Source organism: Ochotona curzoniae, unplaced genomic scaffold, assembly GCF_017591425.1.
Source record: "Ochotona curzoniae isolate NIBS_2020 unplaced genomic scaffold, NIBS_Ocur_1.0 contig_21, whole genome shotgun sequence".
Taxonomy (NCBI): Eukaryota; Metazoa; Chordata; class Mammalia; order Lagomorpha; family Ochotonidae; genus Ochotona; species Ochotona curzoniae.
The window spans coordinates 10,794,367-10,821,337 of record NW_024465322.1 but is presented as its reverse complement, the minus strand read 5'-3'; the positions used below and the strand labels follow the sequence as shown (position 1 = coordinate 10,821,337).

The 26,971-nt window shown below is 48.4% G+C and overlaps 1 protein-coding gene across 2 annotated transcripts in view; it reads right to left on the bottom strand.

Annotated features, from left to right (window-relative positions):
• The window catches only part of KLHL2 (kelch like family member 2), a 49,473-nt gene extending 26,233 nt beyond the window's left edge, over positions 1-23,240 (bottom strand). Inside the window, exons 1-4 of one of the 2 annotated variants that reach the window (XM_040971361.1) lie at positions 23,035-23,240; positions 11,006-11,131; positions 5,354-5,460; positions 4,069-4,190 (exon numbers count right to left, since the gene is read on the bottom strand). In XM_040971361.1, the coding sequence (XP_040827295.1) occupies positions 4,069-4,190; positions 5,354-5,460; positions 11,006-11,131; positions 23,035-23,060 (381 nt within the window). In that variant the 5' untranslated portion in view covers positions 23,061-23,240. Of the gene's footprint in view, positions 1-4,068; positions 4,191-5,353; positions 5,461-11,005; positions 11,132-16,490; positions 17,936-23,034 lie in introns of those variants that run through there. The other variant, XM_040971362.1, reaches the window with a different exon arrangement.
• Positions 23,241-26,971: the final 3,731 nt, after the last annotated feature.

Here is a 26,971-nt window from a genome sequence, read left to right as displayed (position 1 = left end):
TTAATTCCACAAATACACACAGCCTGGAAAGCGGTCTTTAGAGTAATGTTCAACGTCCAAGGCAGCCGAACAGTGACGACCACAGTCTCACCGGCAGTTCCAGAGACAGCGGTGAGGCAGAGCGGTGTCCAAATGTCTGCCGCCAGAAGCCGCAGCAAAAGGCAGAGCCGCCACCAGCAGGCTCTCGTGGTGGAAAGAGCCGCTTCAATGATCAACAATGTGTTTATTTCACAGTCAACATCACAGCAGCTCAAACAACAGATGATGCTACTGGATGGACAAAACCCTCCTGTTTACAGGTTGCTCTCACAGCACTAGTCTACTTGTCTGTGACAGGAGACAGCTCGGAGAACTCACAGGCACCCACCCAAGCAGTGTGTTTTCCAAGCCTATAAATCAAAGAGAAATGACACAAAAGGGACTGTTTTAAAGATCAAGTAATAAAAAAACCAATGACCAGTACATATTTTGCTACCACACCCATACACACCCAAAAGTAGCCACAGCGTGCCTTTTAGCTTTTATTGTGCCTTGGCAATTACAACGTCACTATTCTAAGCGCAGATAGAACTTATCTGGAAAATATAACTATGAAGAATCTCAGCCCTCAAAGCGACATAACAAGTCATCCAGGTTGAGAACATAGACGTTATTTTAGCAGCAACCCATATGGCAACGAAATTTTATACATTATTAATAACAGCGACCAGTCAAGTGGCTCCATGCTAATTAAACCCATGTTAAACACATTTTAAAAATGAATCAAATGTATAAAAATCTTTCTTATTGATTTATTTTAATAATCTTACTTAGTTGATTAGGGCAAAGGGTCAAGGGCTATAAGAAAGTGGGCAATACCATTGTTTCCACACAAATGTATAAAAATTTTACTCAGGGCCCAGTATAATAGTGTAGTGGTTAAAGTCCTTGCCTTGAATGCGCCGGGATCCCATATGGGGGCATTGCTTCTAATCCCGGCAGCCCTGCTTCCCATCCAGTTTCCTGCTTGTGGCCTGGGAAAGCAGTCGAGGACAGCCCAAAGCCTTGGGTTCCTGCACCCACATGGGAGACCCAGAAGAGCTCCTGGCTCCTGGTTTCAGATTGGCTCAGCTCCAGCTGTTGCAGCCACTTAGGGAGTGAACCATTGGATGGAAGATCTTTCTTTGTCTCTCCTCCTCTCTGTATCTGCCTTTCCAATAAAAACAAATAAATCTTTAAAAAAATGTTTCTTACTCATATTTTTTGTCAGTAAATGCTTCAGAAATATCTCAAATTCATGATTTAATGTTAATAGCTTTAAACTGCATAATTATGCAGTTAATAAAGACCTATCTTACTAAGCTGATCTTGGCAACCATCAGTTACTCTCACTGATAACATGAAAGTACATGAAGGGCCACACCGGCTTCCTACCTAATCTCGCTTCTTAGGCAGGCAGCCAGCCAAAACAAAGCGAAATTTCAAATGCTCAGATTTCAAATGAACCTTATTTCATGACCAGAATACCTCAGACCAAGCCTGGCATTATGGTCCAGCAACTGAAGCCATTTCTCAGGATCCTGGTCTGCAATATCAAAGTACCGGTTTGAATCCCAGCTGCTCCACTTCCAACCCAGCTTCCTGCTCAGGCGCATGGGCAGGGCAGCAGAGAGGGTGGCCCCTGTTTGGGATCCTGCCAGCCTTGTGGGAGAGCCTATGCTTCTGGGAGCCTCCCTCGTGGGAGAGCAGGGTCCTGGCTTCTCTCTGGCCCAGCCCTAGCTGCTGTAATTATTAGGGAAGTAAACCAACAGATGGAAAATGTCAATCTCCGTTTTTTTTTCTTTTTTTATTTCTCTTTCCCATTACTGCTCTGCCTTCCAAATAAGCAACAGATAGTTGACAGATCTCTAAAATGAAGAATCATTCCGAATGCAGGCAGCCCATAGCTAAATATGTAAGGATCAAATCAAATCAAATCTCCTAATTTACCTGTTGAAGAAACCAAATCTTAGAAGAGTTAAACAGCTAAATCAAGTCACACAGCTAGGGATATAATGAAGCTGGCCAGATGTTTGCTGTTCTAACAGCTTCAGCCCCAGTTCTAGATCAAGAATGGATGTGCTTATATAATTTCTGATTTTCCAATATTCTCCTAAGCCAAAGTAATGACAGGTCAGTAATGGCATAATTCAGAAAGGGTTTTTGACAGGTTGACTTAATTACTAAAGGGAAGAGGAAAAATAAGCCCAAGGATAAATTTTCATCAAAAACAATTCCCTGGAATTCAGCTACTAGGTCAACCATATGAAAAGCATCAGGATTACATGTTTCCAATGGAGTTCCAGGGCATAGAGCAAACATGTTCTTCCATGACAGAAAAAAGTTCACCCAGCATCCAATTCAAACTTTTACATACAACCCCAAAGCCTACACCTAACAAATATGATGCCCCAGGAAAGACCAACAGACCATCTAGAGCACACGACCATTATGCCTCATTTAACGATTAGCAACAAATCTTTAAAAGTTAAAGCACAAAGATGTAAGCCTTTAAATTAAAAACGTTGTAGCATATTTCAAATACAAGAGATAAAAGCCTGAATCCATATAGGTCCTAATTGTAGAAATACAGATTACAGATAACTTCGTAGGAATTTAGTCCTGGGATGGGCCTTACTATAGAGGGTTAGGCCAGCATTAGAGTCGCCGGCGTCCCCGAGTGCCTGGCCTCCGCTTCTGGTAAATGCTGGCGCACAGCAGATGCTGCTCCATGTGCTGGGGTTCCTGTCACCCATGGAGATCCTGACGAAGTTCCCCGCTCCTGCTCTGCCTTAGCCCCATCCTAACTGCCACGGAGATCTGAGGAGTCAGCCAGCTGGCTGGAGGTTCATATTCAGTCCCTCTCTTTCACCTGGTACCTCCTCACTCTCTCCATTCCTCCCCTTCACTCTCCCCTTCAAATAAAAAAAACATTTTTAAAGAGAATTTAGTCTTAGTGCTTATCATTGTCTTCAAAACACAATGCCTGTGGGATGAATAATAAGTTCTTATATGTACATTGGTATCGCCATCATGGGCTTAACTCCTTTTGTGTTGTATACTATACATAAACTAGTATTATTTTTCGCCTTTTACAAAAATGTTGCCATGAGCAGAAATTTTTATATTTGCATGCAAAAACTTCATGGGCTACATTCTTCAAGTGGGATTGGTCGATCAAAGAGTGTGTGCATATTTGAATCTTTGATAGCAATGAATGCAGCAAGATGTATGACAAGTCCGTGTGTGTGCATACGTGTGTGTGTGTGCATGCCTGTGTGTGCATCAACAGACATACAGAGAGGAGAGAGAACCCAAGCATGGAGGAGCACCATGCACGTAACAGGAGATCCTCTCTGGGAACCCAAGCATGGAGGAGCACCTTGTACGTCGTAACAGGAGATCCTCTCTGGGAACCCAAGCATGGAGGAGCACCATGCATGTAACAGGAGATCCTCTCTGGGAACCCAAGCATGGAGGAGCACCATGCACGTAACAGGAGATCCTCTCTGGGAACCCAAGCAGATCGTCATGTAAGGTAGAAGGGAGTTTCAAAGGAAGACCTTCACTTCTTACTCCAAATCTATCGTGCTTATCACTTACATAACTCACCTAAAACATTTTTAAAATAGAAAATAAGATACAATATCAAACTGCCTTACATTCTAGTATCACTTAATGAAGATGCTGAAGAGCTAAAGACTGTTGACAGTCAAAAACATCTTTTATAGACTATCCTTCAAAGGAAAAAAGAAAAGCTGTGGGCAGCATCAGTCAGGCATCATGAATTGGCATGACAGGGTTTTCATAAAAGAACAAACATCACCCAGAGAACTAAAGGATCTGTAACTTGGAACTTCTAAGAATATAAAAGATTACAAAATCAGAAACATTATTGAAAAGATGTGATCATTCCAAATGTCCCTTAGAAATCCAGTTTTAACAATGAATCCTATTACTTTGGCACTAGCATGCCATGTGGGAATGGTGTTTTATTTTAAAAACTGCACGTGTGCAACGAGCCTGACAGTACGAGGCATTTGCTCTTACCTGGACATTTTCTTCTGTGACCTGAATTTCTGCAGTGTAAACATAATCAATTAGCATCCTCAGCGTCCAGCCATCCACCTCTTTGATGCGGACTCTCTTTGCTCGGCTCTCACTCATCTCACCTGAAACACAAAGGAGATGGATTGACGACGCAGCAGGGCACTGCAGCTCCCTGCCGAGGCACCTGGGAAATGGTGGGAAATGGGCCCGGTCACCTCCACAGGAGACCTAGAGGGGCTCCTGACTCCTGGATTCAGCCTGGCTCAGCCTGAGCTGCTGCAGCCGTTTAGGGAATGAAACAGTGAATGGAGCTCACTATCTTTCCCTCTTTGTAACTCTACCTCTCAAATAGATAAATATTTTCTAATTTTAAAAAAAGTAAAAATGATTTCTTTTGCCAAAATCATGAAGTGTCAAACAGTTGTTACACCCAATTGATCTGTCGGACTCAGAACCGTTATTAACCATGAAAAGACAGAGGACAGAACAAGTCAATCAACTACCTCAGTCACATGTTGGCAGTGAAAAACTGTGCAAGCAGAGACTCTAAGATGGACTATGTCCATCAGTGGATTCTTCAGCGACCTCACTGTGCTTGGAATGGCAAGACTGACAGCGATTCCTAACTGCTGAACTATCAAAACCATTTGAGCAAGACCTTCAGAGCATGCCCCACATCAGGGACCTGGGGTGGATGGGAGACTGGGTAGGGCTTCTTCCTTTACTGCCCCCTTTACTCCAGATACATGAAAAAAAACAATGCGGAAATAATACTCTTACCCACTTTCCTGTAGCCCTTGAACCTTTTTGCCCTAATTAACTATGTAAAGAATGTCAAAAATAAAGAAAAAATTAAAAAGGAAACAAGAAGCTGTTAGAAAGAAGAGAGGCTAACTGAAGGAACACGTGGGAATATAAATGTAGAGGAGAACACAGCACAAAGCCATGCGCAGGTGTACCACTAGGATGTGCTGACCGCCAACCTCGCAGCACAAAGCCACGTGCAGGTGTACCACTAGGATGTGCTGACCGCCAACCTCACAGCACAAAGCCACGTGCAGGTGTACCAGTAGGATGTGCTGATTGCCAACCTCGCAGCACAAAGCCACGTGCAGGTGTACCAGTAGGATGTGCTGACCCCCGACCTCAACCTCACCAACGCGGGGAGGAATGTGGGCCAAGCATGAGTACTTTCTTTCACTTAAGTTCTTTATCTCAGCAGTTGGATGTTAGCGACGGGAGACAAGGTGGAAAGCAAAGCGAGGCTCCCAGGAGGACTTCCTACCTGTAAACATGGCGTGGAAGTAAGGGCTGCAGGCGGCCAGCACCACTCTGTGTGCGGAGATCTCCGTGTCCTCTGCCACGATGGTCACATCACACAGCAAGTTCTGACTGCAGTCCACAGCAGGGAGGAAAGAAAACAAAAACCAGTAAGAGACACATGGACATGTCGTGGCTGCCAAGCCCAGGGTTCTGGGAGACCAGCTTAACAGATCCCTGCTTTGAGAACGAGATCCCTAAGTACAAGACACACAGCGAGCAGGTGCGATAAACGCACAACACACCCTCTAACCTCCAACGAGATCTCGCCTTGCTTTAACCCTGAGATCTTTCCCAACTTGATCGCTGATTTTTAAAGCAAGGGCAGGAGAAGCAGTGGTCAACCAGGGAGGCAGCACATTCAGCAGAAAAGCAGAGGACATCAGAATGAAGATCGACGGTAACAGTAAGATGTGTCAGACACCTCCTCCAGATAAGAAAGGATATTTAGAATGACCCTGGGTCATCAACCAAGAGTAAAATTATACTGAATTATACCTGCTGCTCAAAAGGTATCTGGGCATTTAACATGAACTTAATCAGAAAGTTTTACCAAAAAACTTTGTTCTCCAAGGGTAAAAAATATTATTACATATAAAACTGAAGGGTGTTTTCAAACTTGAAAACAAACCTTTAGTCAGCTACCATAATGAACTTGTAATGTTAACATACCCATCTTAATTCACTCAAAAACTTGTCATGATCACCTACTTTGTACACACTTTATGTGATGGTAATTTGGAATGTCTCTTATTCTAGAACAAGCAAGGAGATTTCAGCGCCTAACACTGCCTTGCTGTTAGCCGTATCATGAATGACAGAAACAAGTATGCTGAAAGCAAGCAGCCTTTCCACCCCTCAAACATCCAAACACTGGTCGTACACTCGTGCGTATGGCTTTCCTAGGTCCCCAACACTCCCCTCCTCCATCAGTCTGTCAACTTCCCACAAAGATGGCCTGTCTACTTCTGTAACTTTCTAGAAGTCTACAGGCAACTTGCTCACGGGTACCCAACTCCTGAGTTTACGTCCCGGCCCCATCGCTTCCTGGCCTTTCAGCTAAGATCAAGGGCAGTCCTGGCCCCATGGCCAAGCTCAGCTGTCCCTTAACCCTGAGAGGCAGGTCACAGCTCAAGCACCTGTGACCCCGCCACCTATCCAGGACAAGAACTGAGTTCTGGGCTCCTGCCTTCACCGCAGCCCAGCTCCAGATGTGGCAGACGTCTGTGGAGTGAAAATCAGAATTACAAGTGAGCTCATTACACTGTAAACAATTCTGATATCCATGGTTTTTCATAGTGTGTGCTGTCCACTGACTTTCTGAAGACCTTCAGAGAAGTGAACATTGTAGAGGCTTTATTCAATCCAGCCGAACTGAACACTTTCAACTCCTAAATGTAATTTAAGAACCTGAATTATAGTCCTTCCAAACTAAACCGGGCTCTCCCACTAATAATCCCTGAAATTCTTAAAACTCATGCAATCTAACCTATATGCAGGAAAAAAGTTTGATTTTTATTTTTAAAACTTAAACACAAATGTTACCTACATTTTAGGCAGCCCCCTTTTTGGTCATCTAAAAACCTGGAAAGCTAATGTTCTCAGTAAAACATGTATTTGGGGAAAAATGTGTGCCTTTTTCCCTTCCACAGACCCATACGGTGCATTTTAGATAACAGGTACACTGCAAGGATCTATTGGTTTCATTTTTTGAACTACTGCCCTCGCCTCTGCTGGAGAAAGTCAGAGTCAAGAGCAGAATCTCCCCAGGGGTGTGCGGCTGACCCAGAGCCATCCTTTCACAGCTCTGACAAGCTGCTCCTCCAACACCATTAATTTTACTGTCCTTCCCCCTTTCGCAAACCTTCCCTGAGTCCCACCGCCTGGAGTATCAAGTCCAGATTTATCACCTGATTTAAGCCTGCCACAATTCTGCACTTCTGCAGCTTCCATCTTTTCTACAGACTCCCCAAGCAGGCACCCCCGATTCACTTTACCCAACAGGTTATGCTTATGCCCTCCCCATCCAAGCAGTAAGTCAGACAGGGGAAGGCTAGCGCCCGCCACTCTAAGTGAACTGCACTGCACTCCCATAGGGCCCGCTGATGCCCCCCTCTGTGGGCTGCTGCGGACCCACCTCTGGTCACCCAGGTCTGGCCTCCAGTTAGTCCTTCTTTCCTTTCTGCTTGCTCTTGTGAGACTCACAGGGGCCTGTGTGGTACTGTCTGCAGGCCCCAGAGCTTTATGGACACGCCAGCTGACTTCAAAGGGGAACCACACACTCACAAATCTCTACTGAGTTTGTTATTTCAAAGTGACCACAAGGTTTTTACATCATAAAGTTTTTATGTTATTCAAGAGCAGACTGGGCCAAGATAGAGAACAAAACCTCTGGGCCTCCTGTCTAAAGAACTTTGATTAAAGGAAGTGTCATGTACTTTTGCTCCAAAATCATTTTAATTCTTCAACTTAAATCTCAGAAAATATTTGTGCTCTCACTGCCATGAACACACCTTACACCAGCTATAACTCGAAGTGACTCAGCAAGCACTGCTTACACTGGACCCAGCACTCCCTTTAGCACACAGCTTCACTCTGACACTTGGAGGCTAGAGCCCAGGAGTGTGAAAACACGGAAACTGGCCCTTCCCAGCAGTCCGGAAACCACTCTCGGCTGCCCTTGCCCGGCAACAGGAAGTTGATGCAAGGACAGGAAATAATGAATGATTTCTAACTGCAAGAAAAGAGGCTTCCTCTGAGATTGTTTTTGAACTACTCAAAATAGCCAGAAGAGGTAAGAATGAAAACGATTTATTTTTCTTTTTCAAAAACAGGGGTTCTGATGAGCCCCCAAGACAGTCTTTTTTTTTTTTAACCAAAGAATACTGCAGGTTGGTGGCTTCCTTAAAATATTCCTGTTTCCAGACCTGCAAGCCAGCCCCGCAGCTCCTCAAAGGTCACTCTTTGTTCTGAAAACAATCAACACCTCCTAGGAGCCTGGTCTCACACACCAGCCACTGCCATCAGGCCACCAAGAACAGAAGGGTCCTGTCTCAGACACAGCGCTCACACCCAAAACGGGACAGACAGGTAAATGGAGGCGGGCGGTAAATGACCCTAGAGTTTAGAACACAAGATTTTTCAGTAGACAGGGGATAAAAAACCTCAACTCAGAGAGCATGAAAGCAGCAGTGACCCGCTACAGCCACCCTGTCCACGCCTCTCCTTCCAGTCGAGGCACAAAGACGGAGGACCAAAGAGTTTCCCCAAAACCCAGGCCATCTGCCTCAAGAGGAGTGCCAGGTGCTCCCCTCCCCACAGTCTGATGAATAACCCAGGTCAGCAGAGCTGCACTCACATGCCACAGCAGTGGGCAGAGGGAAACACGGGTGATGCTGCTGACAGTGAACCAGCGGATGGAAGAGCCAGACTCCTGTCCTCTCTGCCTTGCAAATGAATATGCTCCTTTTCTTTTTTTAAAGTCAGTTCTTTCAGATTTTTGATACAAGACAAAGAAGAGCCATTCCAGTTCCCAGTCTCGGGGTAGGCATCCCACATTCCCCGGGGTACCTGAGTTCCCTCCTTGGCTCTGGCTCCTGGCTCCAGCTTCCTGTCAGTGCAGACACCTTCGCTCAGGTGCGGGATACCTGTCACCCCACTGAGCTGCCAGCTCCTGGCTTCTGCCTGGCCAGTATTAGGAGTTGTGGACATTGTGGAGAGCCAACCAGGAGATGGGAGCACTCTGTCTCAGTGCCGCTCAAATTGTTTTAAGATAATTTTTTTTAAATGTCTTAAGCACAAACTTTTCTTCCTTTCCTCTCAGTTCCTCTTAGTAACCAATGCATTTTATATTCTAAAACTACTGTCACAACAGGATTTTTTTTAAAACAAAAAAGGAAACAGCACGGTCAGCCCTGCCGAATCACCTCAGTGACATACTCTCCCAATGAATAAATGAAAAGCTGCATTTCGAAAATGCTGTCAGAGCAGTCCTAGGAAGCAAATCAAATAATCCAATATTCAATCTAACTTCCGTTGGCCTCTCCTCAATCCATTTCCATCCAGCAGCCAGTATTCATAACACAAACCTGATCATGTCACATCTCTGCTCCAAGTTCTTGTAACTGCTCACTCCCAAGGCAACTTCTGACTCAACTCCTCTCTCCAGCGACCCCTGCAGTGCCTCCCAAGGGGCCACCCTACTCCCACCACAGCCCCCTACTTGGACCACGGGCAACCTGACCTCACCCCCTTACCTCCACCCTCATTCAGATCTGAATATCATTACTCCTGTCCACGGTTCCCAATCCTCCTAGAATCTGGAAGCGCTCCTTTGGAGCACTTCTGTTATTGCAACTGGATGCTAAACGATATCTGTGATTTTCGGATGCATGTCTGTGTCCTGAAGGCAACCATGGTCCCAGAGGCACAGCAACTGCATGTGCTCCTGCTTGCCACAGTGTCTGGTACCTAGATCATGAACGAAGTCACTAAAGAATAAACAAGTGATGGGCTGAGAAGGTGGAATTCAGGGAAGAACAGCACAGGGAGCTGGAAGGAAAGCTTAAGCCTCTCCCTTCCTGGGACAGAGGGACTTGGAAAAGTTCATGCAATAATGGAACCCAAAGTTTAGTTTGGTCCCCAAAGTTTTTGAAATCCATGTATAGTTTTCCCAGCCACTCAATGTCCCTCATGTGCAGAGTGGTTTAAGAAAGAAACAGCAGGAAAACAAGTATCTTCTCTCCAGGACTGAGAAAGCACAATTAAGACTCCTAATATCTACACTACCCTTTTATTTAAAAAAAAAATACACGCACAACGGATATTTTCAGTCACCTTTTAATGTCACTCTTTTCACTGCATTAGCTCTCCAAACACTTCAGGACGCACTCAGTAACAGGCAGGTCTCTATCCGTAAAATGCCAGCACCAAGAGAGCTATGTCCTCCTTCTACACTCTGGATAGTGAGTCAGAAACCCTCGACCACTGCTGTCCAATAAAAACATAATGCTAGCGACAATTTCCCAGTAACCACATCAAAAAGGTACCAACTATGAAACCGATTTCAACATTTTATTTAATCCCCAAATCTGGTATTTTAATTTCAACATGTAATCAGTATTTTTTTAAAGTTACTAATTATTTCATTCTGTTGCACTAACAAAGCTATTGCAAGTTTTCTACTGACAAAGTATCTCAATTCAGACTGGCAGAAAAAAAAAGAGCTGTGGCTACAATACAGGGGAAAAAGTCCTACATTATCCACATTTCTGATAACTGCTTTCTTCCTCCCTTCAGAAACTTGCAGGGGCAGGTGCTTGGTCTAGCAATTAAGCTGCCACCTAGGGCACTCGGTTTAGGACACATCTATAGTGTCTAGGTTGAATTCCCAGCGTCGTAACTGGGGCTTCCTGCTACTGAGGACCTGCGGGAGAAGTGAGGCTGCTAGGAGAATTTCTGCTCTCCGCTGGGTGACCTGGATCCAGCATTCAGATCAAAACCAAACTGGGAGAAACAAGACTCTGAGTGTCCCTGGTAGCAACAAAGCAATTAACTGTAACGACTGAAAAATACAGAAATGAGACCAACAGTTATATGCACATTCACGTAACAGTACCTTCTTAATTCATTCATGACTTTAAAAGCTTTCTTCATATGCCATGGGTTCACTGTCACGGGGCAGTGTTTTTCAGGATTATCATCTTTTGAATCGAGAGGCTTCTGATGACCCTGCTTTGTGCATCTGTACATAAAAGAACAGAGAAATCGTTAAAGACCATTTAGCTGTGGCTTCTCGAACTACAAAGACACAATGCATGGCTTCCTCTCCTCCTTAGGACAGGCCAGCCCACTGCAGGACCAACACAGCTCAGAACATTTTCTCCTTGTCACTAGGGTCACATGAGTAAACCACCACCACACGATCACTGCTCTAACTGTTGAAGCTTCCAAGACGGACACAGGACACAGCCGGAGTGGCTTAGCAGATGCCACCAAAGGAAGACGCTGAGAAATGACCGTTGGAAATCAACTTGCTACAGTCACATCTTACAGGAGTGGGAACACACCCCGTACAAACTTGACATACTGAGCAATCAGATTCATGTTTTGCTTGCTGTCTGCGAAGGGGTGAGGACGTCAGATGAAGAAACACCAAGAGCCAAGGGCAGTATTTGGTATGTTCCAAGAACACGGAGCCCTCCACAGCCAGATCAAGTGCTGGGAGGCAGGGAGGCAGAGAGGCAAACCACACAGGTCCTGGAAGACACCGTGAGGCCCGGCGTTCACCATGATGAGGCACTGCCAAGGAGTGACCAAAGCCAAAGGACCAGTCCAGCTGTTAGTGGAGAACAGTCTCTAGGGACTGAAGAGGAAGGAAGAGACGGCTGGCTCAGCATGAACAGCACAGCTGGCAGCATCTGTTCACAGAACAGACATGCACGTCAGAAAAAGGATGAGGTCTCCAGAAGCCAGGACAAGCAGGAAGATTGAGAACTCAGCACTAACACGTCATTTCAAGATACCAGACCTCCAGATGAAGATAGCAAACTGTGAGATAAATGTTGGTGTGTACTGCTGGAGAGAAACGTCTGGTTTGAGATGGAAATGTGGGGCTTGCTGTTTACATGGAGAGGGCATACAAAGCCATGAAAGTGGGGCATGCACTGAGACACTAAGGAAACTGCTAAAATTATCCTGGTTCACATCCTTGCCCCGCCCCTACAGAATTTAAAGCACCTAACTCCTTGCGCCTCTGCCTACAGGAAGTGGAAATCAGTTCGAATGCTCCACCACGTGAGAGTTTTCAAGGGGCCTTAACTAGTGAATTGGCGCAAGGTCCGACTGGAAAGGCCACAGCTACAGTGGGACAAAGAGGTGCACTTTATTCCCCACGGCTTCCTGGCGCGCAGGGATGCGCTTGCAGAGGACAAGTGACATCTGCCCAGAGTAATAAAAGCGTTGGTAGGTCTAGAAGCTGAAAGCTCAACAAATATTCACACCTGGAAAAGGAAGCTTCAGTTTACCAAGACACTTCAAAAAGCTGACGGAGGGGTGGGGGACAGCAGGCACTGATGCCCAGCCAGTAATACCAGCAAGCCTATACAAGCTCTGGTTCCAGACCTGGCTGCTCCATTTCTGATCCAACTCCCTGTAATGCACCTGGGAAAGCAGCAAAGGATGGCCCAAGCGCTTGGGTCCCTGCACCCATCATGGGAAATCTGGAAGAAGCTCCTGGTTTCAGCCTGGCTCTTTAAGGAGTGGAAGTTCTGTCTGAACCTCTCCCTGTAACTCCATCTATAAGGGCTGGGCCCAGCCTCGTGCTTAGGATATCTGCGTGTCCTACCGGAGTTACTGAGTCTGATGCCCTGGTCCTGGCTTTCTATCAATGCAGACCCTTGCAGGCAATGATGGTTCAAATGACCAGGTTGTTACTATCCATGAAGGAGACCTAAATTGCATTCCCATGTCCCAGCTTCAGCTCAGTCCAGTCCAAACCATTGCAGGCCTCTGGAGGACAGCTCTCTGTTACACAAATAAATAAATACTTTATAGGAAAATCAAATTAAAGTTAAGTTTATTTTTCTTCTGCAAAATACTTTAAAATCCATGCACGATTTTTTAATAATGTGCATTTTGCATGAACTGTATTAAGAACACTCTGGAAGTGAAAAACAGAAACTGTCACCTTCATTGAAAAGCAAACAATGGGCAAGCAGGCAGAGGAGCACCAGGGCAGACATACCTGTCCATGCAAACTGACCACAGAACACTCAGTGTCCACGCATACAGCAGGATAAGAACACCTGTGTGGGGGTGGGTTACAGAACGTCAAGTTGAAACCGAGGGAAGATACTAACACTGAGGACTGGGAGAGTTTTCAGGGCTTAGAATGGAAACAACAGCAACCGCTCTAAAAAGAAAATCTTATTTAAGAGGCAGTGTTTATATTTGCTTAAGAAATGAGGAATTAAAACTCTCTGCGCTACGGAATTAGCTTTGCCACAGACGCCACACCACGATCAATTCCTTAGATTGCTTGTCTCTGGAAGCTATTTCCAGTTCCGCTTTTTCTGATGTACTCCAGAAACTATGCAAGGAAAAGACTTTATTCAAAACCTTAAAAAAACAATACGTGAGAAATTGCACTGATTTTTCTTTTTAAGTGTTCTCTGTTCCGAGAACCATTTACAAATATGGCACCCCTGCTGCACAGGCCTATTTCCAACACTAATGCCCTTCCCGTAATTTCCCATTTCCTATGTGGATTGGTGTTAGATGGGCTCTCATTCAGCAGCAGCACTGAGTAACAGAAAATGATGCATCACTTCCAAAACTATAGATGTAAAAAATAAGCAGATCCTAGGAGGAAGTGGCTAGGTGGGAGGTGAGGTTCTGTCCTTCACTTTACCCCATGCAAGGCAAGAACTGAGATCTTCCTACTTCCCTTCAGCAGCAAGCAGCCACCCTCTCTCTCTCAAAAAAAAGTGCTTCTCATTTCTAAGAACCATCCCCTCTAAAGGAGACACATTTACAAGCTTCTTCCCCCTTTAAAGTCTTTCTCCAACACTACACTAGCACCAGCCTTGCAATTTTCCTATAACCAACAGGGAAAGTTCTCTAAATCTGCTGAGTTGCCCAAGGCGTTGGATTTCCCCCCCGACCTGCCATGCCCCAGGCTACAGAATCCCAAAGCCTTCATTTCCCTGCTGATTGCTGCAACTCCCAAATAGGGACAAGGCTCGGATCTCAGATGCAGTGCCTTTCTAGCTCTGCCTAAGAAGACACTACTGCTGGTAATGAAATTCTAAAGTCTCCTACCACCTGTCTCCCTCCAACAACCAAGATTTCAAAATTCAAGACTACTGCAACCTTTTTAAGAACACCTCATCTGCTTCAGAACAATGATTTCCAATGGAGAAGAGCTGAATGAACCAAAGAACTCAAGTGATTTCTTCCCAACCACATGTAGCTGCCCCTCCCCATGTGTGCCCCCAGGCACGCTCTTCCTGTATCTTCAGGGGCAAGAGTGATGGGCAGCTAGGCTTGATTTGAAATAAAGAAAAAAAAACCCGATGATGTAATATGTCCCTCCACCCACTTCCCTCCCACCCCAGGACGATCCTCTCAGATGGAGAAGAAGCGCGCTCGAAAACACAGGTTGTTTATGCTTTCAGGGTTTTCTGGTGGAAACAATGCTATAATTCACGACAATAACGTAGCTTCAAAAGTTAACAGAGGATCAGACATGCTCACGTGCAGGCCCTTGGGTGGCCACCATCTCTGCTCTCCCCTGCCCGCTCACCTCACAAGTGGCAAGACTCCCCTGCTCGCAATGACTCACCCACCATTACTCACCAACTTCTGCCAAGTTCGTGTCAGCAGCTGCTGTGTTCAAACCCACCAGCCATGCTGCACTGCTTCGAGTTTCTCCATGACTCTATCACACTGCTGTTATTCTTCCCTGCTGTCTTCCCAGCTACACTTGCCTTCCGAAGCCGTGTCTTCCCAACTCTGCTCCCAGGCGCGTATCCAGGACAGCCCAAGTAGAAATGTGAGCAGAACTGGGAATCGGCCATCACCTGCTAGCTCACTCTGTTATCACACTCTGCCACGCTTCCCCTCGACCAAATGACCACAAGCGCCGAGAGCCAGCCTGAGCCACGAGTCTGTCCACTGGGAACGCACTTCAGTTTGTGGCAGGCTCAAGTCTCAGTTTTAGGGATAAACTAAGCGCAAAAAACCAAAGTTCCGCAAATTTTCTCCTAATGTTTGGGATTTAAATTCCAGAGTATGGTGCCAATAAGCAAGCTATAATCTGGAAAAACATATTATATTTTCTTGATCAAAAGTGTTAACATTTGCCCTATAGACATGTAAGCAGCTGGAGCCTATTTTCAGTATGTAACCCTCTGAACTGAACATGAAGTATCTTATGAGACAAAAATAAACTTCCTACCCTGTGTTCAGTCACAGGATATGCTACAGACAATATTATTACAGCACCACTGAACGCTTTAGTCTGTGATACATACATGCGTAAAAGCTATAATTCCAATTCCACCAGTCTGGAAAAAATCCAGAAAAGCTAGAAATGCCCAATTTCACTAAAATGGATCAGCAGTTAAAAGCCAGAGCCCTGGGCCAGGTGGTAACCTAGTGGCTAAAGTCCTTGCCTTGCATGCGTTGGGATCCCATACGGGCACCAGTTCATGTCCCATCGGCCCTGCTTCCCATCCAGCTCCCTGCTTGTGACCTAGGAAAGCAGTAGAGGATGGCCCTAGACCTTGGGACCATGCACACACATGGGAGACCTGGAAGAGGCTCTAGGCTCCTGGCTTCAGATCGGCTCAGCTCTGGCCATTGCAGCTGCATGGGGAGTGAATCAGCAGATGGAAGATCTCTCTGCTTCTCCTTCTCTCTTTCTCTCTCTCTCTCTATATATATATATTTGACTTTCCAATAAAAATAAATAAATCTTTATAAAAAAGAGCCCTAGCCTTACTGAAGGGGCAGAGGGGCCATGACACAGCCCTGCCATGATCACCATGCCACCCTGTAACCCTCTGTGTAGGTGCTGGGTATCAGGGCAGCACAGCCAGGAGGACGCGGGGAGGGAAATGGAAGAGGGAGTATAATCGCCCTCTGATAGTAGAACAACAGAGCTGTAAAACGCTAGGCTTCAGCTCCACTCAGCTCACGGCTCTCTTTCCCTCCCACCTACACCACACACACAGTACAACCAGGCACTTCTTGTCCCTGACACTGACTATTACCAGGAAGGAGACGAGGATAAAAGCATGTCTCATGCAAGATCAATCTTCGAAGAGTATTTTACACATAATTAACAAAGCTCTGTCTCAGTAGGGTGTTGGCAACAGGGTCAAGCAGAGACGAGGCAGATCCATTTCAGACATTTCCACGGCTTCTCTTGGGTTCCTGACCCCTTTTGCCACCTTTCCCAGTGCCATCACTTGGTCACTGAGAGGGGTGGCAAGACGACCTAGCAGCTGTCAACACTGGGCTATGTATGTCTTCTAGCACGAGCACAAAAAAACAATGCAAGAATTGGGGAAAAGACCAGGACGGTGCCAGACACTAACCGAGGAACCCCGGGTCAGGGACGGCCCCTGCGGGCTTCAGACAGCATGCTTACAGGAGCAGAACACAATGTCACAAATATTCACCAGCATTCGATGCCAGATGATAGCAAACAAACCTGACAAGGAAAAGGACAAGGTAAGGCTTCGTGGAACAAGACTGCAGTATTATTCCTATGGTTTCTACTGGCTTTCTTCATTTTTAATTAAATTATTACAACGCTCAAAATGACCAGAGCTATGAATCAGTCAACATGTGTCTGCCACTTGGATGCCACTGGCAGAACGGGGATTCTTCTCCGGTTGTATCCGCCTGGGAGTCCATCACGGCCCAGTCAGAACACAGGTGCAAGATGACCCACTACTGATGACAAGCTAGCAGGAATGCAACCATGGTCTGGAATGAACTGGAGTAAAAATGGAAGATGTCGTAGAGGGGACGGGGCTCCAACAGGGCCTGGTACGAAGCCCATGTTGCTTTAACCGGGAACAGGAGGATGGCAGCACTGGCCTTGCTCACAGTGTATCCCAGGAGAGTAAAATGCATCATGGTCTTGGATCCATAAAGTGTACATGATGACACGTTGTGACTGTCTGAGTAGCTGGTTCTGATGAGTCACATCATGTGACTCTAAGACACTGGAGGATAGCATAGCAGGTAGACTGCAAGGTAAGGAGAGAATACACAAAGTTCAACAGGAGACCAACGAAAAAGAACCAGCATCAAGTGATGCAATCCACTCATCAGAATAGGGGCAGTGGGGGGGATGCCTGGAACAGACTCTGGTCTCTGGGGACCGTGAGACATGGCACACGAAAAGAGACCAATCAGAGATGAGGCTGACATCCTTGCTATCAGGCACAAAAAGAATGGTTACTCCACTGAGTAACTGCAGTTAATATGAAGTGAGGTCAGCCTGAGAACAAAGATATGAACTCAGTATCGGCCGTGCTGTGTCGGAGCCATGAGCTCAAAGCAGAGTCCATTCAAAGCTCCAAACTCAAGAACAACATAGAGGTCTAGATCCCAGACTTAAAGACACTTGAGTCACAACGTGGCAGAGTAATCACTCAAAGACTGACCGTACTGCTCCTGACCAGCACTACAGAAGAAGTCACCTAAGACACAAACCGATCCACAGGGCTTGCGGGCCCAGTGTTCCCAATAATCCACGAGCTTGGAAGAGTAACTTAACCTCTATTTCCTCAGCCAAAAAATAAGTAAAATAAAACAGCAAACACCTGAGGCCTGACAGTAAGATTTCTGACAAGCCTAGGGTAATATAATAACATAAATCACATTAGAAAGGAGAACCTACGGGAGGCAAACCAAGGTGGTGTCATGGGAAGTAGGGGTTTGTTTTTGGAGGCAGATCTTGTCAAAAGGAACACTTCAGGAAATGCCAGTCATCTGAAAAGCAACAAAGTACAGTGTATCACACAGAAGAAATAGCCGTGACCCATGCGCACAGCCGTGACCCATGCGCACACCGTGACCCATGCGCACACCGTGACCCATGCACACACCGTGACCCATGCGCACACCGTGACCCATGCGCACAGCCGTGACCCATGCGCACAGCCGTGACCCATGCGCACAGCCGCGACCCATGCGCACACCGTGACCCATGCACACCGTGACCCATGCGCACAGCCGTGACCCATGCACACACCGTGACCCATGCGCACACCGTGACCCATACGCACAGCCGTGACCCATGCGCACACCGTGACCCATGCGCACACCGTGACCCATGCACAAAGCCGTGACCCATGCGCACAGCCGTGACCCATGCGCACAGCCGTGACCCATGCGCACACCGTGACCCATGCGCACAGCCGTGACCCATGCGCACAGCCGTGACCCATGCGCACAGCCGTGACCCATGCGCACAGCCGTGACCCATGCGCACACCCGTGACCCATGCGCACACCTCGACCCATGCGCACAGCCGTGACCCATGCGCACACCGTGACCCATGCGCACAGCCGTGACCCATGCGCACAGCCGTGACCCATGCGCACAGCCGTGACCCATGCGCACACCTCGACCCATGCGCACAGCCGTGACCCATGCGCACAGCCGTGACCCATGCGCACAGCCGTGACCCATGCGTACACCGTGACCCATGCGCACACCGTGACCCATGTGCACAGCCGTGACCCATACGCACACCCGTGACCCATGTGCACAGCCGTGACCCATACGCACACCCGTGACCCATGCGCACAGCCGTGACCCATGCGCACAGCCGTGATAGCACTGCCCAAGGCAGGGCAGCCCATCTCTGCACCTGCCATTCCCTTTCTAGGCTCTGCCCCAGCGCTCAGACATGACCGTATCTGGACCCTATCTATATTCTCACTCTCTCCACTTATTTCCTATTCCCTATATTGCTTTCTTTTCTGGTTGAATATTTCCCACTGTGAATATATTATGTATATTTTCAGTTATTCACTTCCTCCATGAAGAAAAGGGCTTGACTGTTTTCTGAGATAGCTCTAAACCCCAGCCAATAGTACACACTGAATAAACATGCATGTCTGGAAAAAAGAAAAAAAAAAGCCTCAAACACACACTTGGAATTGTCAGAATATGACAGAAAAGCAACTGAAAGACTTGTGGCTGATCTAAGGAAGCAGGAGACTTCACCAACACCCCCAGTTGAGACCCCCACCAATGCCCAGCCAGCACATTCACGAGTGCCTGCCCCAAGCCCGACCCCTGTTTGCTGGATGCACGTGACAAGCAAGGCGCTGGGGGCTCCTGAGGCGGGGAGTGCCACCTGCGACCCCCAGTACCAGAAACACATGCAACTTGCTTCCAGACTCCACCTCCAGTTTCCAAGTGCATCTCAGAATTGTTTCCCACATAAAGCACTCCCTTCCACACACAGGGGTGCCTGTGGTTTCCTTCCCCACTGTTTTGTGGGCCTTCATTGCCTCTATATATCCTAAACATCTTTGTCTATTCACCTGTGATATGAGATACCCGATTCACGTTCAGCACTAATTCAACCAAAGCAAGAGTGCATACTCCAACGCACTCTACAGAGGACGGGTGAAGGCGCCGCCTGCCCCAGGGTCACACCTCAGGGCAGACATGACGGGCATGCGGTCCAGTGCTCTGCAAGTCTGCAGCTTCAAGGAATCTTTTACTGGTGTGTGACAAAATGAACACAACGCAAAAAGCTTCCCAAAAATGCCTTCAATTTAAGAGCTCTCCCATAGTCAGAGAGATCTTTATGTTTGAGGAGTATTAAAATGTCTCTTTTTTCATAAAACAATGGCGACCGCTGATGCTTCTTATCTTGACAATAATTATTTCACACAACTAAGAACGTAGCCAGTTCATATTGTACTTCTTTTTGATTTTACAGGTGAAATCCAAAACTCTGAGAACCTCTACTCTAAGCCAACCCATTCACTGCCTGATTTCCACAGGACAAAGTCAACAAGTTGTCCGCCTCTGGTGTTGAGAGCGTCCGGTGAAAAAGCATGGGTGGGTCTGAGGCAGGTCTGCCCAGGTCTATGAGGGAAAGCAAAAAAGTGAGGCTTGCAGGAATACGACAACTGGCCAAGGAACAGCCCGTAAGAGTGACAGCCAAGGCAATGGCTTGGGATGGGAGGTCAGGCCTCCTTCGACTTGATGCACACGAAAATGTTACACAAATCACTACAAAAGCTACAGCCTGGGAGACACCGCTGGGGGCCAGGGCTCCCCGGTGTACTCATCTGTGCTGAATACCTGGACCTCATGTATACCTGCATACCTTTTGAGAAGCAAATGTCAGACAGCAGAATGCAACAGAATCTAAATGCCACATATTCTTAAGGATGTGACAAGCGAGAAGCAGAAAGAGGGAGGAGGGGTGGACACAGGCAGAGCAGCGAAGCTCTCCCGGGGATGCCTGCACCCCAGGCCTGCTCACACCAGCTTCTGCTCCAGCTTTCCGGGATGCAACAGATGACGGTTCAAGCCCTCGCACCTGCCACGCATGCCAAGAGCCAGGCCACCTCCTGGGCTTCAGCCTGACCCAGCTCCAGGTGCTGTCAGCATCTGGGAAATAAATCTGTGGACGGCACAGCTCTAATTATAAACAAACAAACAACAACAACAACAACAAAAAGATGAGAGAAACTTGGAGGGAGGGGTGGAAAAAGCACAAAAGATAAGATCCTAAACTCTAGGAGCTTGTCCTGAGGGCGACAGGAACCTGGGCAGAGGGGCCTGCCTTCCTCCCACACAATCCGGTGGCGGGCGCTGGGGAAGCAAGTGGGGTGCGAGAACAATGTGCACCCGGCCAGCTATTCAGAGCTGCACACAGAAGCGCTGCCCATGGCGCCGGGCAGACGGAAGCACGCTGCAAGCACCTGCGGCCTGAATGAACGAGCGCACAGACACCCACACAAAGACCAGCTGGAAACCTGCTGGAACTCCAGCCGCATCCCCCAGGCTCCCCAGGTCCAGGTCAATCTTCTTCTGCTTTCAAACTCGGGCTACAAACTAACTCTGTGAAAAATCTGAGTCCTCCCGGTCACTTCCACTGGCCTTGGTCCTGAGCCAATGGCAGCAGCGAGGTCCAGTGAAGCCCCCTTCCGAAGATGCTGCCTGTATCTCTCAGAGCCAAGGGGAGCAAGTCCATGCGAGTGGAGGCAATGCCAACGAGTACCGGCACAAAGGCCTACTTCTGATCGCCAAGAGGTACACTGCACTCAGACCAATTCTGCATAGGGTTCACATAACACAAGACACATCTGCATTTACGATTCCATGCATGAACACACACACATCTCAACAACTTGAGCCATCCAGCAATGAAGAGGTCTTAACAATTCTCCCCTCCATGCTGGCCTCCCAGGTTGGCCACGCTATCCCAGCCTCTCATTGTCTCAGCACTCCTGATGGGGTCTTAGCATCCAAGAAAATTGTGCTGGACATCAAGATCAGAACCAGCTGATGTGCCCTAGTTTCAATTCAATCAGTGCCCGCACTCACAGCCCCACTGCATCTGTCATTACTTCTGCTTAAAGCATTCCCGACACCTTCACTCCCTCCCTCCAGAGCCTGCTTCTACACCCTTCTTTTCACCTGCATCCTTAGATCTCCTGTTCTGCTCTTTGGCTGCCAGTGCTACAAAAGTAACAAAGGGAGTACAGAGCCCTGACACCCAGGGGGCAGGCGCGTACTACCGCGGACACACCAACATGTTACCTCTCTCGGGCCACACATTGTCCAAAAACACCGATAACACATCCTGCTGCCAGCGTTTGCCGGCTGTGTGCATCCACCATCATGTTGCCGAAGAGTTCCCGAGCCTTCGCGACCTGCTCCAGCGGAACCCCAGCCCTCCGAGGCTCCGCAGCCAAGGTGAGGCTGAGCCCACACTCCTTCCACCTGCCCAGAGGGTCAAGCACCTCGGCATCTCCCCTCTAGCACCCCGCTACCGCTGCCACTCAAGCTAGAAATTCCACAATGCACTTTCAGAACCAGTAGTTGCCAAACCCCACTGAAAAGGACCAGACATGAAAAAATATCTATCCTTTAATTGTCCATATTCTGTTTGGAGCTCTGCCAAATAACCACAAGAGGTTGGTGTGGTGCAAGTAGCGTGGAGTGAGGCTGGCCAAATGTAACCGAAAAACAATGGGCTTCGTGAAACAGCTCTCGGGGACACCGTTTCTCAGAATGAGAATGCCTGAGCTTCAAGAAGTCACATTAAAGAGCTCCTGTTCTTTCCCGAAGATGAACCTCAGGAAAGCGCAGGAAAAGGAAAATGTTCAAAAACTCCAGAGGATTGACGCCCACACTTCTACCAAGATGTTAAAAAAAAAAAAAAATCAGTACTAAATAATGTAAAAGAAAAAAAAAAAAACGTTCCACAGAATTCTTGGGCTGCTATCATTTCTAGAAAGTAGTCCTGTTGCAGGATCTTCAACATGCTGAATGTGCCCGCATACCAAGGAAATGGACACCTGTGCCTGGCAGGTCAATACACTACTCACTGGCCCAGGGTGCCAAGGAAACAGAAACGCTCTGATTTCTGGATAAAATCCTCCGCAGTGCCAGGTAACGGGTCATATGCCCTAAACGGCCGCAGCTCCTTTAGGGAGCCACAGACAGACTCGCGGGGTATCAATTTTGTTAGCCATTCGGGAGCCTGCAACCTCACATATGATTCATTGAGACACCGGGAATCTGGCACTTTCCAGCTGCCTTTTTTTTTCCTAGGGACTCCGTGCATCCTATGTCCATCCCTTAGGCAGCAGGGGTGGGCAGCCTGAGCACCCGCAGCCCCTGCATCACAAGGAGGTATTCACAGGACGGCGCGGGTCCCCCCCGCTCTGCTCTCGCATCCCCAGTGGATCGGGAAGGCACCCCCCGCCCGCCTGCCCCTGCGTCTTCCCTCTCTCCCCGGCAATGCTGGCCAGTCCACCCGGGGGCTGCGGGCACCCGCGCCTCATCACGCCCCGCATCTCCCACCGTCCCCGGGCAGCGCCGCCGCAGGGCGCGCCTCTCCGCAGCGGCCACGGCCCGCTCACTCACGCGGGAGGCAGCGGCGGCGTCTCCATGGTGGCTCGTCTCGGGCTTCAGCACGCAGGCACCGACCGCCGCCGCCAGCACCATTCCAGCCGCGGACGCCGGCACAGCCCGCCCGCCCAGCCGCGTGCCATGCGCCCGCCTCGCGGCGCGCCACCACCACCTGCGGCGGCGGCCCCCGCGGCCACGGCCCAGGCCGGGCGCGCTCCGTCGGTGCGGGGTGCGGGGTGCGGGCCGGCCGGACGCGCGGGCTCGGCCTCTTCCGGGTTCGGCCGCGGCCGGCGCGACGCCGTGACGGCCCGAGAGGCGGCCTCCCGCGGCCCCGCGGACCCTCCCCCGGCGCCTCCCCTTCCTCCCGGCGCGGCGGAGGCGGCGGCTGCCGGAGGCGGGCGGGCGCGAGCCGGGCGCGGGCGGGCGCGGGGCGGGCGCGGGGCTCCCGGAGCGAGCGGCGGGAAGGCTTCTAGAAAACGCAGGAAAAGGGCGCCCCGAACGCGCTCGGCTGCTGACTTTGCTTCTCGGGCGCGTTCACCGGGTTCCTTTTTGATCTGAGGCCGTGCAAGGGAGACAGGGAGGGTAGGTATTCCCCCCCACCAGCACCAGCAAACCACTTCCTTTACACATGGTGAAACTGAGGCTGCAGGAGACGAATCTGCCTGCCCAGTGTCTGACGCTAGAAGCTTGGCTGCCTGGGCGAGAGAAGTGAGCACTACGCCAGGCTGCGAGGCACCAACACGCTAGACCAAGTCTAGCTGCGGAGCTGTCCATGCAGCCAGAGAAGAGGAATGGAGATGCCTGCCCGCCCAGGAGGAGTCAGGACGAGAAGCCCTCCTAGGACGGCTCGGCCCAGGGAGCCTCCTCCACCCCCCAGCGCCACACAGATGGGGTGACAGAAACCTGGGCAGAGGGCAGGGCAGGACCGGCTGCTTAACCACAGGAGCTGCAAACAGTGAGCTGTAGCTGGTGATGTGCCCGGTATGCCCGCTGCGGTGGAGCGCTGGGCACTGGGAGCAAACGCCAAGGCTCCAAGGCCAGTGCAGACTCAGGCAGGAACCCCGCAGGTGAGGCCCGGTCGAAGTGATTCTTCCCAAGGCCTCTGGGCAGACTGCAGCCTGAGGTCAGACCCTCAAGTGTCAGGGAAGCAGAGTTGGGCGCAGACAGCAGCCAGAGGGAGGGCATCAGGGCACTGGGGATCCTGGAGGCAGACTAGGCCACAGTGGAGCATTTGGCTTGTTCTATGGTGAGTATAATGCAAGCAGCTAAATCCGCTCACTAAAATGATGTCTTTGGGGCCAGGCCTGGGCCAGTAGCAGGCTGAGCCCGTTGCCTACAATGTGGGTGCCCCATATGGCACAGGTTGGCGTCCTGTGCAGCTCCCCACTAATGGGGCTGGGAAAGCAAGGGAAGGTGGCCCAAGGCCTTGCGTCCCAAAACCCCACGGAAGACTCCATGAAGCTCCTGGCAGCTGACTTCCACCTCGCCCCGTCCCAGGGACTGTGGCCATTTGGGGAGTGAGCTGGCTCTCTTGTGCCTCTCTGCCTCTTGCCCTGTGCCTCTGCCTTTCAAATAAATACATTGTCTCAATTAGACTATGAGTTTGCTGAGGTTTGTCTTAAAATGCTACACAAACAAAAAGGGGGAAAGAAAATGTATGAAAGATGATTGACAAAGGTCGATTTTTGAGGCTATGCGATATTGAGTACTTGGAAATGGTCATAATTTATGCGTTTTGTGTGAATCTTTTTAAAAGTATGTAATGAAGAGTTCTTTTACAAGATGATTGCTTTTGGCCCAGCACAATAGCCTGGTGGCTGGACTCCTCGCCTTGCATTTAATCAAGGATCTCATCCAAGACCCATGAAATGACTTAAAATTGCTCCTTAGTCCACACTGACCCTTTGTTGCTTTCTGAAAGAGACAGTGTCAGACCCTCGGCTTTCAGATATAAGCAGGCCTGCATCAGGTCAGTAGCAAATTTATGAGGCCATATGCATTTTTAGGTGGGTCAAAGAACTTTGCAAAACTGGTCTTCGGCCAGCTCCAGCCTCTATGTTATCTGTGACACCCTTCCCTGGAAGACATACACAAAGATGCTTGACCAAGTGCAGAGCCAGCAGCATCATCGGGGCAGAGCAATGGTGCTGCTGTTTGACCCCAGGCCCCTAGCAACTTCTTTCCTTCCTATTTAGCATGTTGAGTTCTTATGAAAAGCCCATCCTGCTGCTATACTGTTGAACTAAAATTCTTGAGCCATTCCCAATAATCATAGTCTCATGTCAGTGACCAGACTGTATTGCCTGTAACAAGATGAAAACCATGCAGACAAACAACCTCATGGTAGTAATAGGTGGCAAAAGTCAACTTAAGCACTGAGTTGAATTGAAGACACTGCAGCAAAGCTAATGATACCACCTATCAGGCCCAAAACACCTTACAGCAAAAACCTGATACTGAGAACTGCTTCTGTAAAGAAAAGAGGTTACTATACCAAAGAGCATAAAACCATAAATTCTGTATTTGTAACTCCTTCCAGTGCAAATATGACAAGTGTGGAAAGAATCACTCATTCAAAACTAGGCACTAAAGAAGGAGGAGAGCTTCTGAAAAGTTTCTCCTGAAGTTAGCCTAAAATGGATTTCTCCACTTGCTTTTCTAAGTTAGGGTTTTTGCTTTTTATTCTTTTGTAGCAGCATCGTGCATATGGTACATGATGAAGCATTTCCAAGAATCCTTGTAAAATTGTGCTACTCTGCAAATGCCTTTGTCCACGCGTGTTTATTACAAGCTTTGTGGTGTTCAGTGCATTGGCAGGGGTCTCCAGGCTAACGGAGAAGTCTTACAGATCCTTCGGCTTACAAGTGCTTGCCTACTTGTTAACGGAGTCTTTAATATCCGACTTTGCTACCGGCACAGCACACCTGCCCATTATGCTACATCTAAGGTCCCTACAGAAATAAATGAAAGTGTTTGCTGCAAAGTTTAATTGGAAACTTGCTGGAATTAGTACAGGAAGTATCCAAAAATAGGTTCACACTCACGAATATCAGGTAAGCAGTTTCTCTGTGTATTTTCTTTTTTAAGAAAAGGAAATTTACTTAATCTATTTTTGCTTGTATATAGTTATGTGGTATCTATTTATGTAGTCTGGTGATGTAATACCTCATTATAGAATTATCTAGGACTAAACATCTTTCTACACAGTCAGCAATGCTAGGGAGAAGAAAAAGCAAGTAAAAATTCTTAATAAATTCCGCGAAGTATTATTAGGTTGTTGTCTTTCATCTCAAATTATGCCTTTTCGTGCACACATACAAAAGCTCCTACCCACAGCTTCTGTTTGTCCACCACAGCTAACTATTAATAGTGTACGCCCTAAGCAAAATTGTGAAATAAGTTTGTTCTGGAATCCTCATTTTCCAATCTGTTCTTTGGAGGATTTTTTTTTTTTCACCTCCAAGCCTCACCATCCACAGACAGACTCTGATGCCGTGTCTCTCTCCCTAGCCTAACTGGGAAATGATCTGGTGTGAGGGCCAGGTGCTTGGGACAGCAGTGAAGTCTCTGCTTGGGAAGCTTGCATCCCCCCATCGGAGTGTTTGGTTCTGGTCCTGGCTACTCCATTTCCAAAGCAGCTTTCTGCACAGCCCAAGAGAGAGCAATGACGGCTCAAGTGCTTGAGCCCCTGCCACCTGTAAGAGAGACCCGATGGGAGACCCAGGCTGTAGATCCAGGCCAGCAGCCCTTGCTATTACTGGAATTTGGGGAATGAACCAGCAGATGGAGAACTTCTCTTTCTCTTAAAATGAAAACAAATAAAACTCGGGCCCGGCGCGGTGGCGCAAGTGGTTAAAGGTCCTCGCCTTGCACCCCCGGGATCCCATATGGGCGCTGGTTCTAATCCCGGCAGCCCCGCTTCCCTTCCAGCTCCCTGCCTGTGGCCTGGGAA